The 20,521-nt window shown below is 46.0% G+C and overlaps 1 protein-coding gene across 1 annotated transcript in view; it reads right to left on the minus strand.

The window, feature by feature from the left end:
• PAPPA (pappalysin 1) overlaps positions 1-20,521 on the minus strand; it is a 180,471-nt gene that overhangs the window by 64,049 nt on the left and 95,901 nt on the right. Inside the window, exon 10 of the mRNA XM_032130945.1 lies at positions 10,928-11,124. Coding sequence (XP_031986836.1) covers positions 10,928-11,124 — 197 coding nt within the window. The remainder of the gene's footprint in view (positions 1-10,927; positions 11,125-20,521) is intronic.

Below are 20,521 nucleotides of genomic sequence, written 5' to 3' on the forward strand. Positions count from 1 at the left end.
AATCAAATATCTAGGATGCTTGCTGGACCCGTGGAAAAAAACAATATGAAGTTTTGATTTTCCAACAAAACCCTAACCAGATGATTTTTGCACAGTTCAAAGGATCACCCCAAGGACATCGGTTAAGCCAGGGCCAGCAACTACAGAAAAATAGGGTGAGAAAAAGAAGAAATAATTGCACTAATGGGATTTAAAAATCAACTCATCTTTTACGCCAGCCCACAAGCAAACCCCAGCATCTGGAGCTCCTGGGTGCAATTTGCACCTGCCCCTGCTTCTTTTGCCATTCAGAGATGCAAACTGAAGGGATGCAGAATCAAGAGATAGTTCTGAGTGCACAGCACAGTCTCCTGTGCAGCACATGAAAGTACAAACCAGCAATTTGCCATGTGCTCCCATTTATTCCTGCCAGACCTCTGCTATTTCTTCAACTCAGCAGCAGGACATAAAGATGCTGCTCTCAAACAACAGCATCTTCCACGCCAGCACTGCCAGGATCTTACCTCAGAGCAGTAATTCTTAGAGTTAGCCCTGAACTGTGTTATTATGCTCAAATTCACAAATACAGCTACTAGCAGCAACGGCACCCCATGCAATAGGCTAGACAGACAGGATCAAGCAGCAGCACCCAAACAAGAATTTAGGCCTTCAGTTCTGCAAGTATCAGCCTCATTAAAGCTAAAAGACATTTTCAAGCCGCAGCACAAGCTCCTGTCTACAACTTCCACATTACTGCTCACAGAAGTGTGAAGGCATTATAGACTGATAAGTGCTTTAGCAGACTGTATATCCATCCACTGGAGAGCGAGGTTAAACAAATACAGGAGCCAGAACATTATTGTTGGCTGAGCACTCGGTTCCCGAGCTGCCCGTCTCTAACATGAACCAGCCAGGTCCACTGCAGCACAGCTTTGTGCAGCTGTGGGCCAAGGCTGGCTGTGGGGTGCTGCAGCAAAGCAAAACAATCCCATCCCATCAGCTTTCATCACCAAGGAGGAGAGCAAAAGCAATTTTTTTTGTTTTTCCTTTGACTGGAGCATTTCACTCAGGAGCAGCTGGCACCAGAAAATCTAACTGTCAAAGGCAGAAAGTGTGCCACACTTTAGGAGGATCTTAAATATATTTTAGTTATTATATTCATGATTCTGACTCACTAGATTCATTGCACTTTTGCAACTCCTGTAAGGCAAAGCAGGGTTGGTACAATCCACTTGGTAACATCCCCTCGGTAACATCCCCTCCTTCCTGCCCAGAGCTGGTCCCATACCTTTGTTTGGATGAAGAAAACACACAGCTAGGTAGAGAAAACCCAAAATTAACAACAACAAATCCCTTAAAAACTTGAGTTCTCCATCAGGATAACACACTGGCTGAGGTGGACAGAGATGCTTAGAAGCACACGGGCTATGTTACTGATAAAAAAAGAGAGACATAAGAAAAAAAATTAAGCCACGACTCTCAAGCAGGAAAAAAAATGCAGTTGCTTTTGTTTCCTGTACAGTAGAAGCAAACCCTACGTATTGCCATCCCTGCACCACCCTGAGTGCTCATGGGGCACAGGAGCCACTTCCCAGAATGTGAAACAAGGCAGGTGCCACCCTGAGCCCTGCAGACCCCTGGCTAAGCTTCGCCTGCGGCTGAGGCAAGCAGCCGTGCAGTGGTTAATGTCAGCCCCGACCACATGATCACACTCAGAAAAGGTCAAAAGAGTGATTCTTCATTTAAAAACATCTGTGTGTCTAAAGAACAAAACTTTCTCATGTGCAGAAAACCAGGGGTTTCCAGTACTTTTATTTCCAGAGTTAAAGCCATGCTTTTCAGCTTTGTTTAGGGTTATGGCCCATGTAAACACGCTGTGTAAACTGCACGCAACACTCAGCACACAGCCCTTCCACAGGCAAGGATAACTGGGGGTGCAAATCTCTCTCTCCCTGGCTCCTCTTCCCTCTCCAGGCTGCTCAGCTTCCCCCACTGTGCTCCCAGTGAGCCAGCCAGACACCCTGTTGTTGTCCTTCCCTATATGAAGACATACGCATGCCTCTAATCCTAAGGGTGTAAGTCTGCTCTGGGCTGTCAACAGGCCTTAATTGGATACATCCAGGGAGATGATACATTGGGAAGAGGCCCTGAATTTAATAGGAAAAGAGAAGGCTGCAGAGAGGCTCCAGGGGAATGCGGAGGGCGGCTTGGAGGAGCTGCCCTGTGCACCAGGGAGCAGTCACACCTCAGCTAGCAAAACCTTTCAGTCCCCATCCAACTATCAGCCCTACATCAAGGGGTATTAATCAAGATTAAACCCTCTGGTTTGTTTTTCAACACCTGAAGACATGGCTTGCAGTATGCAAATCAAAAGGTTCCCCCTTGCTTCGCTGGGCTTTTCCCAGCAAAACTGCAGAGTAATGAAACCACCATGCTGCAAACAAATTCCTCTAAATGAGCTGGACCATCCAGGGAGAGCCCACAGAGCAGCACCAGCTGCTGCCTCCAGCCCCTGCACATCTCCGCCCAAGTAAAGGCTTGTCTGGGGAAGCCTGTCACTCCCCTCTAAACTTGGAACAACCCTGGTTGCTCCAATAAACCTCAAACTCCAACAAATTAAGCCAAAATACTTGAAGCAGTTAGTCCTTGATGTCCCAGGCTAGTAGGGGAGTTCAGAGGAACTCCCAGCTGCTCCCAGAAGTTACTGGAGGAATTTAAGTGTTGTGTGAAAGACGAAGCTCACAGCTCCTTCAGCCTCACTGCCTTCCAGGAGCAGGCACTGGGAGGATGGGGGAGCAGAGGGAATGGAGGAACACCCAGGTGCCAAGGCCAGCCTTTCTCAGCAGGAACAACCTCTGGGAACGAGGTAAATTTCCACAGAGTGAGGCTTTCCCTCTGCAGCTCACAGTGTGCACTTAGTGCCAGGCACAGGGACAGAGCAGCTCTGCTGGAAGGACAAATGTTTCAAAGGGATTTGGATGGAGAAAGGTGGGAAGAAGGTCATCTCTACCCTGTGCTTCACCTGCCCCTCTCTGAAGAGTGACTTGTCTTCTCTGAGCATGATGACACAAGGGTTAATTACCAAAAAAATGGAAAAATGACATCCACTGCCAGAAGTGCTAAGTGGAAGGATTTTTACCCAGTGACTAAAATGGCTAAGCAGAACTTGATGTTCTCCTGAGCTGAGGGCTTCTCCCAGAGAGGAGGTACATGTGGGGACAGATAATAGCACTGATCCTGCAAATAACCATTTCCTGGCACGTGTGAGAGCTTGGAGCCAGACCCTGAGACCATGGTGGAAACCCAGTCCCCAGGAGACTCCTGCTGATAGCACGGGGAGCTGGGCCACTTACCAGATGTGAATTTGAATTACCAGTGTGAATCATGTCTCCTTATCAGATTCCCCACTGAAATGACCTCAGAGGAAAGAGCGGTCCTGCAGCTTTGCAGACAGCACTTCCAAAAGTGAGCACAGATGTGGGGTTCCTCCACAGTTGCAGCTCCAGCTAAGGCAGCACAGTTCAGGAGAGACTTGGAGCAGCTCAATAGTGTATCCAAATGGTCCCCAGTTCGTTGTTTGTTTTTCTCCTCATATTATTATTATTATTATTATTACTATTACTATTATTACTATTATTACTATTATTACTATTATTATTATTATTACTACTAAAGATGATTCTTATTTTCAGGTGGGGACAGAGGGATTGACTCAAGATGCCTTCAGGACAGTACTGGGTAAACACCATCCTCCAAATTATGCCTTTTAGAGACATCTTAAGAGGAACACCCTGAAATTCATTGGCATTCAAAATACGAGGTGTCTTATGACAATGTGGGCTAAAATGCCTACGGTACTCCAAACAAGTGGTGCAGACGATCCTTCATTTACAAGAAAAAAAATAAATTCTTTGCTCCTGGCATGAGAAAGTTTACTTTCAGCTTAAAGAAATGACCGTGTGGTTTTGGGGATGGCATTCCGTTCTGCTGGAGAGCAGCACCCTGCCTGCCTGTACATCCGAGGCTTTGTAGCTCCATTACAACCCTGGAGAGCTCTGTTTACATATTTGACATGTTTCCTTGTGCAGAACATGAAACCAAATTACAGAGTAAAAGCCATTATGGCTTTGCTCTTGCACCCTTTTCCATCCCCTTCTCCCATGGCTTGGTTTAGATCTATCTGGCCATTTTTAACTGCGCCGGGTCGCCTGGCAGTGCTTCAGGCAAGTTTATTTGCTGTTGCACAGGGAAATCATGGAAAAGCTGGTGAAGCCACATGCCAGGGAGCGGGGAGAAGAAGGCCGGGGCGGGGGTGGGATAAGAAATGCCGAGAACCCTTCACGCATGAACAAAGCAGACGTGTCGATGCATTTATGCAAAATCGTTCTGCTCTGAATGGAGAGGGACCCAAGACAAACAACCCGGATGGGATGCAGGGGAGCTATCCCACGCTCACGGCTGGACATGCTCTGCATCCCAAGGCTTGTGAGCAGCAGCAGCAGACGGGGAGAGTGGCAGGTTGAGGGGCAAGGGCCGAGGAGGGGGGTCTCCTTTCAGAGGAGTGCATGTTAATGAGCAGTGCCGCTGTCGGGGGGTCCGGCTGCCCGGCTCGCCGATGCCAGGGGGGTCCAAGCTGCTCTCTATTGACGCCTCTAATCTGGGTGGGTGGCTGGGTGTACAGCAGATATGATCGTAAAATGGTAATTTACTTCCTAAAGAAGCACATAATCCGTATTACTGCCCAAGACAATATTCCTTTCTTGCCTTTCTTCTTGCTTCTAGAAACAACAAATGGCATGGAACTCTGCTCTCATTTCATTAGTGGTAAATGTCTCCTAGTTCTAGGAAGATGGGACCAATTTCCGGCACCTGAAGATTTTTGGTTTGACCTTCATCTCTGAAAAAGTCAGATTGAACCTCTCTGAGAGTACGGTTGGCTGCTTTGCTCTCTGCATCATTCTTTGTTTCTTTTATCTATTTTCTCTACAGTACACAAAGGGAACACAGTGTACCAGCCCCTGGTACTCACTGTTCTGTTTCCCTTAGATGACTTGCATATGTGCTCTTGAAAAATTATACTAAAAACCAAGGGGGGGAGGGGAGTGGAAAGAAAAAAAAAAAATATCCCTTGAGTGTTTGGCAAAATTGCTTGGAATCTCCTCTGACATCTCATTGTGTTCTCTCTGTCCTCCCCTTACACAAATCAGCCAGAGGCTATGACATCAGCTATGGGGTCTGAGCTTTACTCCAGCCAGGAGCAGAGGAGCACTGGAAGCCATGGGGATGGAGGGGTGGGAGGGAGGGGATCCCTGTCTGTCTTGGCAGGGAGCAGGCAGCCAGGTGAGGGGCAGCATCCTCAAACCAGCCCTGACCTGACTTTAAGGGTAATGTTCTTCCTCAGCCATCTCTCTGCAACTGAAACCTTCTGCTAGCCAGCCTACCTAGAAATCCCATTTCTCATTTTATTTAGCTCCCCAGAGTGCTGAGATCATTCCTGAGTCATGGCACTGGTGGCAGATGACACATCTTTGTAGCATCCCTCACCTCAGACCCTTCGCATGGACCACCTCTTCCAGTGAGGCAGAGCAGCAAAGCAAATGTGCAGCTAAGGCCCAGTGGAGTTCTTTTGGCAGAAAGGTTGCAGAATCCAGCTTTCCCAGAAAGACAGGTGGGAAGCACTGTTTCCAGCCATTAAAGCAAGGAGATGATGGGACAGTTTTCCAGTCCTTTTGTGCTGGGAATGAACAGCCAAACTGTGCTCAAGATGGATTAATTCACAAACAGGATGATGTGAGGGGGCTGACAGAGCTAAAATGCAGATTTAATGACCTCAAACCCCTCCAGGGCTCTGCTCCCAGGCAGCAACTCTCAGCAGGCCCTGAACAGTTTTCTTTTTATCCAAGATAGGAACATTTCCCTTTCAAGATATCCTGAACTTCCTAGTCCTTGGGAGGTTTAGGCTCAGTAATGCCCAGTGCCGGCAATGTCTCTGAAGGATTTTGAGGTCTAATCCTCAAACAGTAGCTTTACCTTTCCATGCTCCCATTTCCACCTCTATTAAATGGAACAGAGACCAAGCAATGTGGCCGTGATAAGGCTTAATTAACCACTGTGCATTGGAAAAAAGAATACGAAAAATATCATCACTTAATCCAAGGAAGGAGCTTTCCAGACTGAATTTGCCTGACAGTCAGGGCCAGGCTCGTGACGCAACTCTCCAGCCTCAGGCAAAAGACCAAATTGGCTGGTCTGTAGTTTCCAGGGGAAATGAACACAAAATTTTGGACCCCTGGAACTAACTTTAGACTTGGAGACTCTGTAACCTAAGCTGAAGCCCTTTGGTGGATCAGCCAGTACTGGAAATGAGCTCAGCCATGTTCAGCAAACCTACATTCCTCCTGTGACAGCCTGTGCACAGTGTCCAGTTCATCTTTTTCCAGAACTGGTCTCTGATCACTCATGGTTCCTCCATTAATGGTTTTTCTTAGTGGGATTCTGCCCTCATCCTCCAGAGCTTAGTGGTTCAAAGTCTGGCTCGGCTATAAATAACAAAGACATTTGCAAAGCAAATCATCTTATTAAAAATGGGGATTTTTTATCCCTCCAACCACAACAAAACTCTTACCGTTGAAGAGCAACAGGACTTGGCTGTGAATTGGGAAGTTCAAAAAGGGCCACTTGCAGAGCCGACAGACAGACACCCTCCCTCTTCTCAGCAAGATCACCCCAAAGGAAAGGAATGGCTTCTCCATTAAAAGTTGCAGGTTTCCTCTCTTTCCACTCCTGTTCAAGATTACTCTATTTTCTGGCTGTGCTGGATCTTTGGGGAATTATCTTCAGCATTATATTTATTAGACAGAATAAAACTGCATGGCAGAGAACTTCATCATCTTTCTCTTCAATTTTCTTACGGTATTTTCTTACCACTCTTGGAGCCCTTGCTCTACCATGTTATTTCTTTTAGTATTCAGGATATTTTTGTGCTCCTATCTTCTCCTTTTGTGGGCTATTCCAGGCATGCTGCAATTCTAGACATCTTTGCTGCTGGTGGAAGGTTTGCTGCAGCAAGTCTGGATGAGTGCAATTGTGGGAACTGTAATAGGGGCAGGAGGGGGTCTCTGCTTGTGGGAAAGATGTAATAAGAATCCCCTTCCACAACTTCTTACTCCATAGAATCCCCTGTGGGGTACCCAGAGGAGAACAGGGTGTGTTCTTTAGTCTGGGAATGAAAACGAATCCCAGGATCTGTCTGTGCCCAGCAGCCTTGGGAAAGAGCCCCTGTTCTGTTAACTCTGCCTGAGCTGTGTGGCTTTTCCATAAAGTGGAAAACCAAGCTCAAACAATGGCATAGGGACAAAAAAAGTTACTTTTATATATATATATATAAATAAAAATATATATATAAAAATTATTTATATATGGTTACTTGGTCTAAACAACTTCTGCACAGCTAGGAGGAAATGCAACAAAAGACAGTTCCTGGGGGACTGTCCTTCTAAATTACCAACCCACACCAACAGCCAAGTCTTGAGCACAGATTGCTGTGACAGGAGGAGCAAGGTCAGGAAACAGCCACCTGAAGACCCATTAGTCCCATCCTATAATTCTCTATTGTAAAGGCCCAAGGGGAAACTGCAGGTGAATCAGTTCTCCAAAAGCAGGAGTGCCACCAGCAAGAGGAAAGGAGAAATGGCACTGCCAGTGTCCTGTGCTCAGCCTGCACTCACCTGCGTCTGCTCTGCTCACTGCAGCTGGAGCATCCCTGCTGGAATAGGTCTGTCAGAGGCTTCCTCCAGAGGCACATCTGTACAGACACCTTAGCAAAATACCCAAATCCGCCCTGCTCACTACAACTTACTCCAGCAAGAGAGACTAACAGGAGCTAATGCACTCACCCAGCATAAACTGTGGCAAAACAAAACTGGTGTGCAAGGAGAGGCTGTTTGCAAACTCACAGCAGAAGCATGAGGAAAAAAAAAAACTGCTCAAGAGTGAGCAAAGCCCTTATTGCTGAATTCCTCCTGCAGCTGACAACAGGTACTGAGCAGCATCTGCTTCCAGGTCTGTGGAGAACACCAGATTAGAAATCAAACTGCAAAACTACCCTGCACTGGTGTTTGCCTTTCTGTGCTGGTGCAGTGTTGCTGACTGGCCCTCTTTGGCTCTGAATATGATGCTGTCAGTACTGAGAATATTTCTTAATCAGCACTGAAGGGTGGCTGCCAGGAAAGTAGAAGTGGCTGTTTCTCCGTCTTGCTTCTGCAGAAAGGGTGATTGTTTAAAGGGGGGGCTGTTTGACCTTTCCGTTTTTCAAATCTATATCTCTTTGCCAAGACTGTGTCATTCTTTGTAAGCATTTTATTGTTCAAAACAAATCTTATACTGCGAAGTTTCTTTTTTATCTCCCTTACTATGTTGCCATTCGGAAACCTTACACTAACAAGTGATGTAAGAGCCATCTCAAACTAATAACTAAGTGTGGGTATCTAAGGAGAAGCCAGCTGCAGACATGGGCAATGTCTTCAGTGAACTGAGCAAAGAGGTCACAGAAACAGCCCTACAAGAAGAAGAAAGTGCTCTCCAGCCTGTGCTTATCAACAATCCCCCGGCAGAAAACAAGGCACGTGGGCAGATATTGCTGAGAGATACCAGAACGACCAACCAACCTGGGATGCAAACTCCTCAGAAAAAGCCTTGACAGAACTATGACAGTCATGCAGAGAACCTGGTGTTGAGATATCTAAGGATGAGAAACATTTGAAGTCAGGACATGCTTAAAATGTTTTAGAGCGCCTTGAGAACGCTGGGGCAATGATGAGAGACGGGGATGGCTGACAAATAGGCAGCTTATGTATTCTGTATATTGCTGGGCACTGCACTCAAACATATCCTTCATGGCATTCCTGATGGGAGGCCAACACAAATACCACCCTGATTAATCAGGAAGCTACCCAGCAACAACATGAAAAGTTTGCACAAGACCAACAAGCACACAACCTACTGTGAAAGGTATCTGGGTGAGGAAAGGTGCTCTTTTCATCAATACAGAAAACCCCTAAGGCTCAGTGCTTGTGCAGATAATGAAGCCAAACATGTTTACACACAGTGATCATTACATGCAGTGATTACAGGAGTTCTTAGGTTAATTTTCATCTCCACAAGCTAACAGACTGATGACCTGCTGCCCCACCTCACCTCTCCAGAGTGACAAGTCAGGTGCTTTCCCAAGCCAACTGTCTTGTTCATGGGGGAAACAAAGACTTTCCCGAAATCTGTGATTAAAAAGGTCAATGAACCCCATGCACTCAAACTGGTGTAATAGGACCAGCTGAGCTAAAGCAAAAATTCTTTTTGCTGGAAGTAAATAGCACACTGTTATCTCCCCAGGGGCCAGGCAATAACAGGAGGCATGTTCCCATTCACTCTGCCAGTGTGTGATATGCTACTGCTCTGCCTATAAATACAACAGCTTTTTTTGCCCCTTTTTTTTTTTAACAAAGCTGTGACAACTTCATCTCATCTGGGTACAACAAACACGCCTGAGTTGTGGCTACACAGCGGGGCTTTCTGTTGTGTGTATGCGTGGTGGTGGTTTTTCCACCACAGGACCATATGTTACCTACTGTGTGGTGTGGCTGAGTTCCTACCAGTGCTTCAGAGAAAATCAGGGCAGCTCTCTGAGCAGCTGCAGGGGGACAGAATGCCTGGGGACATGCTCAAAAAGCAGCACCTGAACTGGAGACACTGGCCTTTGGTCTGCACAGGGAGCTTGAATGGGAAACAAGTTGTGAAGGCACAAGCAAGGGTCCAGAGGAAAGTTCCTTTTACAGTGTGAAATAATAAATGAGACCATGACAAAAAGTCAATACTGGGCTCGGAATTCTGTCTTGATACTCTGCCAGCTAACCACGCTTTGTGCATTTAGAACTGACCTGGTCATTAATTTGTTACAGACTTGTGCAATGTGAGCAAGGCCAAGTCTCTTGCATAAAGATGTTTTCTCTTGCAAGCCAACTGGAAATGCTTAACATTTACTATTCACAGAGAGATCTGCTTGTCATATCTGTGACATGGCACTCCTCTCTGCACTGCCCACTCAAGACACCTCCTGGATAATTAGATTCTTAGAAAAACTTCTCTGCATCCAACCAGAAGTCAGCCAAAGTTGATTAGTGTGATAAGTACTCTAGTAAGGGACAACAGTGGGGGCTGAAGGAGGAATATACAAAATAGCTCTTATAGATGAAGATCCTTTCCCTTTAAAAATCATCAACAAGCAATGTGGGCTTTCCCAAATCAGGTTGCATCTGAACTGCTGCATCTGCATCCTGTACAGCTCTGTTTTCCAGGCATTTATCTAATGTTTTTTTGAACTCATTTGAATCTAATTCTCTCAAAGAGACAAAAGGTAAAGTTATGGTAACTGGAGCTATTTATGTTACAAAGGAGACATGGGAGAAGGGGGTTAAAGCTAATGAATGGCTTTGGGAATGGACAGGACCTTTCTCAGAATAGAACAATAGGGTGCTTTTATGGAACTGGGAGGCAGAAAACACAAAACTATTAAAAAAGAAAGAACACTCTTTTGTATTATTCGGCATTAGCCTTCAGAACTCATTGCCACAAGCTCGTCCCCTGTGCTTGCTGTGAAGAGCCCGTCTATCTTCTAGGTGATGATGGCTGGGAGAGGTGACTCCTGCACAGCTCATTGAATCAATCCAGCCACAACTTCAGCCAGTTCGAGTTGGGTGACTGGGACTGAATTTCAACTCATCACTACTAATCAGGCTCAGAAAGAGAGAAACTGCTGCCAGGGGCCTTCCTTGGTGAAGCAACAAGTGAATAGGCAGGGGTAACAGCAGCCCTGAACGCTGACCATTGACCTCCACCTGAGAACACTTCTCCTTGCTGGACTTCCAGGAGAGAAGAAGGAACATGCTGTCCTCACCTGGGTTGCTGCTGGCTGACCGATGACCACCCACCCTGGGCACTGCTGGTCACTGTGGTGTGAGACAGAGACGTTGGAAGCCCACTGATCCAGGAAGCCTTTGGGAGTGTAAACACCACAGTCTTTGATGCTGGTCATTTGCTCGAATTCCTCACAGACTCCATCACCGTCGTGGAAATAGCACCTGCTGGGTTCATCTGCCGGGGGAAACAGAGAAGAGAAATCACACTTGTCTGCAGGGTGGTTCCTATGACCTGATACCATCAGTGGTCCTGTATCTGCTGTGTCAGGTCATGGGGAGGCGGAAGCATTGGTCACTTCTGGGTCATACCAAGGTGATTTAAATAAAGCCAAGCAACAATAACCAACTTTTGTATTGGGCAATTCCCTGAAGATATTTCCTAATGATAGGGGGTTTCTACTTATTTTCATCTATCTCCTTTTAAAAGGAGAAGAAAGCAGCAATAGAAAATACATAGAGAGGCAAATGTGGGTGTTGGCATAATTCCACCAGCTGGGATGGAAAAACGCCAGCGGAGGATTTGGTCTAAAATGTTTCCCTTTTTGTTTTTAAAAGATATCTGCAAATCAACAACAACAGCAGCAACTGTGGCTGTAGAGATGGTGAAAACTGCCAAGTTCACAGTTGTAATGACCAAAGGGCCAAACAGATCTGTTTATCCAAGGCAGCTACAGTACACACAGTGTGAGGGTGAGTTTGCCACATACACACACGGCTTCAACCAACATGACTCAGATTTGACCTGAAAGGATCAAAAGCAGCAGGAGACTTTATTATCCTTGCCCATTTATTCTGTGGCTTCTCTAATGAGACTGCCAACAAAGATGCCAAATTTTTGAGGTTGTTTCTGTAACACTGGCCCATTAAAAACTGAACTGAGATCCATCTACTCTTTTCAAACAGACTGCATAGCAATAATGACTTTCAGTCATTAGAGTACTCTGTGAAATGGAAACCTTTGACCTGTTGGTATCCTATTTTGTATTGTATTATCATTGCCAGTCCCCAGAGGTATCCAGTTCTGACAGCCTGTTGTATTTTTGTCTGGCAAATAAGCCTGTTGAAAAAACGGTAGGAAATTAGCCAGAGCTGCTAGCTGGACTGATGGAAAGGATCCCTAAGGAGAGTCCTGTCGGTAGCATTGGACTATCGCGAGCTAGGTGTCAGAAAATCCAGCGGCTGCTCAATTTTGAGCTACTTCCAAACTACTAAATCCCCTGTTTATTTTTCCTCCTGGTTTACACAGTGAAATACCATCATGAGCCAGAAAAAATCGGTTTATTACTATTCAATTATTTAATGACTTTCACTCCTTTTCCTCCTGTGTAATATTCCAGGTCTTTAAGAGAGGGTGGCTTTGAAAGAATGGAGAAGTCTATCAGGGAAAAATGTCATTATGGTTTGATTTCATCACAACCTCTGTGGATAACTTGTGTACATGGATAAGCGTAGGGAACTGTGTATTTGTCAGGCCAGTGCTCCAAGCTGGTGAAAAGGAGCACAAGTCTGGAAGTGTTTCAGCCGTATGAGTGCAGCCCTGAATGAATATTCCCAGGGCAGCCAAACTTCTTGCCCTTGCATGTCACATCTTAAAATCTTCATTTGTCTGGGAGCCACCAAACATATACCCCACCCCTGAAAGAGCTCCGAGGAGGGCTTGGGAGAGCGTTTCCCAGACAAGGGATGACAATGGCTCCTGGGGTGTCCGGGTGATGTGCTGATGGGCCCTAAAGCAGCCCAGCAGTGCTACCCCCATGGGGCTCATTCATCCCTGGGAGAGCCATGCCCTGCGTCTGGCCAGCTCAAGGAATGGGTAGAATGAGAATGTCACTGTGATGGCCATGGAGACAAACTCTTGGTTGCCTCACCTTACCCTTCTGCATCTCTTATTCTGCTCCTCTCCCATATCAAGGCATAGGCAAGGTCTCAGGACAGGAGGATAAAACTAAGTGGCTTACCCACTATGTCCCAGTTTGAGTGAGAGCCCCAACAGAATCTCTGAGAAATATTCAGCCCCAGAAAGACTGTGGTCAGCAATCAAAAATCCTCAAAAACAAATGCCAAACAGATGAAAATATGCATTTTGGGGAAAAAAGAGCTTCTTTGTCATTTTATGAAAAGAAGCTTATTTCTGTAAAAAGGGAGAAAGAAAGAAAGGAAAATACCTATCATATCAAAAAGACCTGACCTTCAGCCTATAAACATATGCACAGTCAGATATGCACGTACAGTGAAACATCACCACCCTGCTGCACACCCACACCGACAGAAACACTGACACACAAACGCACGGGCGCTCCCTTTACACATCCCCGACTCAGCCACCCCCCCATGCAAACACATACCCACAAACTCACAGCCTAATTTTAGGCACATGCATTTAGACAGTGTTTCCCGGCCTTCCCAAAGCACTGACTTCTTTTCACGACAGGCACTGAAGTAAGCACAACATTTATAGAGCAACATACTCCTGCACTGGCTCCAAATGTTCCCTCCTAATGAGATGATAAACGTAATGGGCTTCTGATAAGATCATGTGTTTGGGATAAAAGAATACTCAAGGCCTACTCCAGCCTGATGACTTAATTCATACTCACGGAGGGGAAAGCAGCCTTTGAAAAGCTGTGATCCAGGACAGTGTGTGATCCTAACAGAGGCTAATTTGTTCCTGATTATGCTTAAGACCCCAATAAATCTGTCTGATCAGAGTCTGCAAAACCCGAGGGAGGAACTGAAAGGAGAGCCTGAGATGTCTGAATTAGATGGGGGCTGCCTAAATGATTAACCAAGTCCTGCTGAACAGCACTGTCATGAGCCCTGGAGCTGTGCCGGCCCTGGAGAGCCATGCATCCCACGTCCATGGGACACTGTGCACAGAAGCTGAGAGATGAGGTACCCACTCGCCTTTGTGTGCTTTGAAAATGGTGAGGGAAAGTGGCTTTACAACCCTGGTTACTTTCAAGGAAGATCTGTCGGTCTCACTACTGACTCATCACACAGGGTGAAGTGCTGTGCCTTGAGGGGAGTGCTGGTAAGAAGAGGGGAAGACCTTTCCTGCCTGAGAGCTTCCCAATTCTGGGTGATGGCAAAGAGGGGAATGTCATTAAATCCTTCCCAGACACTGATGAGGGCACCAACCTTCAACAGCCAAATGTGCTGCATCACTGGGTGGGCTGCCAAAAAACTAGCAGAGGTTCTTCCTTAAGGTGTGGAGCACCAGCTCTACTCCGGATTCTTCCAGTGGTCTTGGATGATTGGTAGGTTACATGTTGAGCTTTACATTTTCATGAGCAAAGCAAAGAACAACCAGATTGTTTCTTCCTAAAACTGCCGTCACAAAATTAAAACAAACAGGCTTTTTCCCTTTCTTCAGTGGTGGGAACAGAGCTCAGTTATATTCATAGAGTCCTACAGGCTCAGAGCCAGAGAGGACAGTGTCAGGAGTGGTGTATTTCTAGGAATAAGTAGCTAATGGTTTTATTCCTATAACAATGCAAAATGCTTTTTCTGTTCTCTTCTTAACTACTGTGACATTAAATGCATCCGTGGCCTTGGCAACATGAGCTAATTTTTGTCTCCACAGAGGTCTAGAGGCTCCCAAGACCTGGTGATGGTCACAGCAATGAACTGGTCATGCATGACCTGCACCACAGACTGCGTTCATCAATGCCGTGGACTTCTCACTTGAAAGATAAACCTGATTTGAAGGAGGTACGGAGGAAGGGAACATACAGGATATCTGATTTGTTCTCAAGGAAAAAATTACTTCGAAAAATTAAAAAGCAGTTGCCTGGAAATCCAGCTTAAATCTAGAACAGTAAAATGTCTGCAGGAGTAGCACCTGGCAGCAGAAGAGAGCATCTCTGGGGGATTGACAACAGATGCTGGAGGATGCTGAGCTGGACACAGGGAACACATTTTCATTCAGGCAGCCCAAGCTCCTTTTCCCCTAGAAAGTTCTTACTTAAGGCAGAAAAACATTGGGCCCAAACCAAAGTTCCTGTCTTGCCCTTGTTTTGGGAAAAGGCAGTCTCCAGTTCGGTAAAGATTTCTGTGACATCTGGGAATCCCTGAAGAAGACTCCGTGGCAGCATCAACCTGGAGAAGTGTGACTTGAGGAAAAAGATTGGCAAGACCTGTGTTGTTAACTCTTGAAGTCAAGCTTTAAGATCTAGAATAATCTTGGGGCTTTTGTGTGTTGCACCAGAAAATGATGCAAACTCCATCCCTCCTTGCTTCCTAAGCTGCCCGAGCACAGTGCAAGAGGCTGCCTTTTGTACTGAAATACAGATCCCTCCTCTGGGGTTCAGAAATGAAAGGATGCCCGAGATGACACAGATGATTTAGTGAGCACTGGAAGCACCTACCAGAGCAGGTCTGGATGAGCAGGTAACTCCCCGTCACTGTTACCTGTTTGAGGAGTAGCTGGAAAATCATCAGCAAAATGAGTGAAGCCTGACAGAGGCCAGCAAGCAGGATATACACTTATCTGTGACAGGCAGCCTTCCACCTCATTAAAAAAAAAAAAAAAAGAGAGAGATAAAGAGATCCAATTCAAAGCACAGGGCACATCCTCAAATGAGGCTTTGAATGTCCAAGCAGGGTCGTCAAAGTGCTGGGGACAGACACTGGGGGCAGCTTCCTGTTTTCAGCCAGGACACAGTGATTGGCATCGGCATAGTCTTCTTTTGTGCAGCAACTACCATTTTTTTTAAAGGCCAGACAAAAAAAAGGAGTATTTTTAATCTCAGCTGTTTACTCAGGGATGTTTCCAACTATAACAAGCCTCATGCCACATAACTATTTATCCGGAAAAAAAAAAGGAAAAAAAAAAAAGGGGGGGGGGGGGACAAAAATGCAGAAGCATTGTCTCAGAGTAACAAATTCTTGGAACAGAACAAGATTTGCATTTTAACCCCTGTGAGGTCTGTCTGGAGGTGTGCAGGCCTTCAGACACAGCAAAGGCCAAACCCCAGGTTCACCAGTCAGCAGCTTCTGCAGAAGCAGGGTTTTACCACCACGTCACTTAATCGGCATCTCCAGCACGGGTGTTTATGTTCACACAGAGGAGAAGAAATGTATCCAGAGGTTTCTATCACAAAAGGGGAAATAATTCCACTGCAGATCACATGAACTCAGCGGCTGTGTGACCGCAGAACCTGCTCCATTTATTTCTATGGGAGTTTCACCTTTGGCTTCAGTGGGAAGAGAGTGAATAACATGGCCTGCTTCCAGGATATCTGCTAATCTCTTCTTTAATATTGAAGAAGGCAGAGACAGAGATATTTCCTGCTACAGTAAAATATTCAAGAGTTACTTTCCTTCCTGGATGTTCTGATTTGAAAGGAGGAAAACCATTACACGGAGCTTGGGCAGACCTTTCCGAATAAAGTCGCATATCAATAAATGGTGACGTCTTCCTTCAATGAAATAAAACAGACACCTTGGAAATGAAGGCAGCGCGGGTGTCGCAATCTACTGCGGAACATCCAGGGGCCTTGCAGGAGGCTTTTTTCCATGGAATATGACAATCATGTCTGAGCATCTCCTGAGCTGAGCGGGCAGGGATAATGCCTTTGCAGAGCACGGATCCCTGGTAATTCAGCTGCTTCGTGGAAATGCATTCCTGGGCGTGACTGGCTTTCTTTGTGTGGCGGGACTCGGCTCCTCGCTATGATATAGCAGTCGGAGCACCAGAATTATGCAATTGATCTGTCTGCTGCAGACAGATACAATTACAATTCCCTCGCAGAGCCCGGCACTGAAATTTGATATTTCACCTCCAAGAACATGAGTCTTTGTCACTTAAGAGAAAGGATATTTCCCATGGCTGGCAGTGGTAGCAAGACCTTGTCTGAGCTGTCACTGCCAAAGTGGCCATCCCCAACCCCTGGCAACCAGGAATGGCCAACAGGACCCAACACACCCATCTCCAACCCCTGGCAACCAGGCATGTTGTAAGAGCGCTACAACACATGTTCTCTTCCCACCTCACCTTGCTTTCCTCCCTGCATGGTTGCATAAAGCAGTGCCAAGAAGATTTTGATATTACACAGATTTACCAGCTAAACTTGGAAAATGTTCAACTGAAATCTTGAGGTTTCTGTCACACAAAGGAGTAACCATTATGACCATGAGAAAGGTGGCCAGCATGGCCCTTCAAGACACCTGGCACAATTGTTTGGGAGAAGGAGCCAGGGAGCACAAACCCTGCAGTGCCATGCCCCAAGGAAAACAAAGTGCATGTTTGTGCATGTGGTTGGATGTTACTGCAAAGGAAGGTCTTGTGCTCAGCATCATCCTCTGAGCACAGTTGCTGTTGAGTCACAGAGGATGCTCTGAGGGGAGTATGACCAGCTGTAGAAGCCTCTCAGATCCACAGACAGTAGTGTGTGAGGGATGCAACAAGCAGAGAAGTAATCCTCCTGCTGGACTCTAATTGTAGCTGTGTCCTAAAAACTAAAGCTGGATTGAGCTGGGCTGGAGTCACTGGCCCAGGGAAAAATGCAGGCAAATACCACTCCAGCCCACATTCTCCCCCACAAAAAAGCATCTGTCCTTTGTGTTTTGCTGCCTGAGATGTCTGCTCTCTCTGCTCTGTGGCTCAGCTGGCCCTCCTAGGATTGCACTATTAATGATGACAGTCTGAAAATCACTTTAAGAGACTTTATGAGGATGTTGTGATTACTAACTTGCCAAATGAGTGCTTAGACATTTCAGAACATGTAGCCACACTCCCGCGAGCTGCAGGAAACAGTCAGCTTCAAAGTATTTGCCTTAAGCTGAAGGAGTCGCACAAATATCATCTGAATAACCCCAGCCAGTAAATTCATGACTATTTGCCATGAAATTCTGCTATAGAATCTCAGCTGCTTTAACAACAGTAAAACTCTTTCCCAAGCTCCTTGGTCAATGCTTTCACCTTATTGATGCCCTGGGAGATGCTGAGTTTCTCTTGCAAGGTGGCTCTGTTTCTCCCATGCTGTTGTTCTACTGAAAGCCCTCGGCAGGGTCAGCCAAGGCCTATTTAATGCTGGTGAAAGAAGGCAAAATCACCATTAGCTGCTGTGTGGGGCCACGGTTTGGGCAGCCAAAGCTGTGTTCCTGTGCAGTAGTATGAGGAAAGGAGGGGGAGAGGATGGGAGCACTCTCAAAGCATGCCCACAATGAATATGGATGGTCATCCATCAATTTATTTTAAGCACATTACTTCTCTGTCAGAAAGGGAAAAAAGGAAAAAGAAAGAAAGGAAAGAAAAGACATATAAAATTAGGTTTGTGTCACTCATTTAACACTGCAATTTCCCCAGAGGATTATGCACCAAACAGAGATAGCAAGCTCATGAATATTAATCATTTCCCTGAATGCAATGCAGCCCGCCAAACAATAAGATTAGGGGAAAGTGCTATGCTTAATTTATGGATAATGGGAGAGGTAAAGGATAGAGCTCCCACAAAGGTAAGGCTCACAGCTGGAGGGAGAGGCCTCTGAGGAGGAGGACAGATCCAGATTTGTAAGGTAGCAGAAAAACATTTTGGGCCAAGTAGGAGCAAAAGAAAAGGTGTTTAAGGATCATTGTCAAATTAAAATCATACTTCTCCCTGAGCAGCCACTGGTGACTAACGTTTCAAGCATGCCAGAAATTGGTGGTAAATTCAAGAGCTAGATATATTTATTTTCCCTTTGCCTCTGCTCTGTGCCTTTTCTTTGTATTTTACATCCCTGAGGCCCTAATCCAACACACCACCGAGATGTGTGTCTAACCTGAAACATTCCTGTTCTTCAGGGTGACCATTCACATGTGGAAGTCAGTGGAAGTGCTGCCCTGTTTTGCTGTGAAAAGGCTTTAGCCAAGAGTCCCTTATAAGAAAAGGAGATAAAGTGTAGCAGTAATAACACCAATAAGATGTGTCTGAAAACCACATAAATTACCTGGCAAACTTAAGGGGAGATAGAAGTTCTGGAGTTACTTCGCAGCTGTGTTTCAATGTGTCTATCAGTCTTTACTCATCTCTTTCCATATTACTTTCTCTCCCGCTCCCTCCCTTTTTATTGATCTCTGCATCTTTTTTATTATATCCTTCTCTTTCTTCAGCCCTGGTGAGCTAAATCAATGCATAATGCACATCCCACTCCACAAAAGGAATGCAAATGAAAGCCGGGCTCTTTTTCAACGTCCCACATATATCTGGGTGTGCAGTGCTGGTGTGTGGGAGAGTGCACGCCAAGGACAAGGTGCTCAGCTGTGCCTCAGACACCCATTTCTCAACACTCCATTGGGAATGGATCAAGTGCTAAGCCCCAGGTTCCCACCACTGCGAATCATAACTCTTACAAATGGGGTCTGTTTTACACAGGACACGTCGGGTTGAACTTGGCTGAGATCCGCGGTAACCGCAAAAATCAGTTATCCCGGGAGTAATCAGGAGCAAGGTGAAAGGAAAGCAGCCCAGAGGTAGGAGAGGGGTGCATCAGTCACACGGACACGGCTCTGAATTGCCTGTCTCCTACAAATCCAAAGGCAAAGTGAAACTTTCCCTGTGGGACCAAATTCTGTGTGGAAAAGATAAAAATATGCAAAACCTGCTACATGAAGCGGGGTGGGGGGAGGAAAGGTAGAGATGATAAATTTCAGGTTGGGAAGGGTGAGAGTGCTGCAGAACTTAAAAAACGGAGCAATGCCAGATGCTTCCATTAATTAATTAATTAATCTCACTGTCGCTCTTCAGCATGTTGCAGGAAGAAAATGCTATTAATCTTTTCTGTTTTCTGTTCCTCGGCTTTGTGCTCAGAGAAGGCCAGGACAGCCTGACAGTGAGACCACACAGTTTTCTTCCCTGCCTCCCTCCTTCCTTCCCCCGCACCCCTCCTCCCTGGCAGAGCAGATTGATCCACTGTTATCTGATTAGAGAGGAAAGAAGGAGGAAAAACAAAAGCAAGACAAAAAATAAAAAGAAGTTTAATTTTATTACAGGCACTAGCGCAAAGTGTCTTGAGAGCCTTGTGCCATTTAGTCAAAGGAAAGTTGGACCAATTAAAAAAGCCCATAAACTCCATGATCCTAAAAGGCAAAGGGAGCGAGAGAGGCAGAGGGACACCTGCAAACAGGCTGCCTCCATCCCTGGAAATATCCAGAATGCAGCTGAATATGACCCTGAGCAACACGCTCCAACTTTGAAGCTGGCTCTAACTTTGAAGTTGGCCCTCCTTGGACCAGAGACCTCCAGAGAGTCCTCTGAACCTAAATTATTCTGTGATTCATGGCTCTGAATCTAGAGCCTGGTGGTGCTTGCGGGCTCTGTTGTATTTCTCTCCTACCAAGTGAGGTGACTTGCATGGTCTCTGCTTTAGGAGGCAGGAGCTCACTTGGGCTTTGCTATCAAACCTCCTCCTCTGGAACCCGCCCACGATGCCCCTTCAGCCCCGTCTTTAGCAAACAAAATGTTTAGCGGTTCTTTCCAGCCACGTGGGACCCAATCCTGCAGACAATTTGTGACGAGCATTGCATTCACTGTTGTGGTTAGATTTGCTGAAGTCTAAAGAATGCCTTGTGGTAGTTCAGAAACATGCCT

This window comes from Corvus moneduloides, chromosome 21, assembly GCF_009650955.1.
Source record: "Corvus moneduloides isolate bCorMon1 chromosome 21, bCorMon1.pri, whole genome shotgun sequence".
Taxonomy (NCBI): domain Eukaryota; kingdom Metazoa; phylum Chordata; class Aves; order Passeriformes; family Corvidae; genus Corvus; species Corvus moneduloides.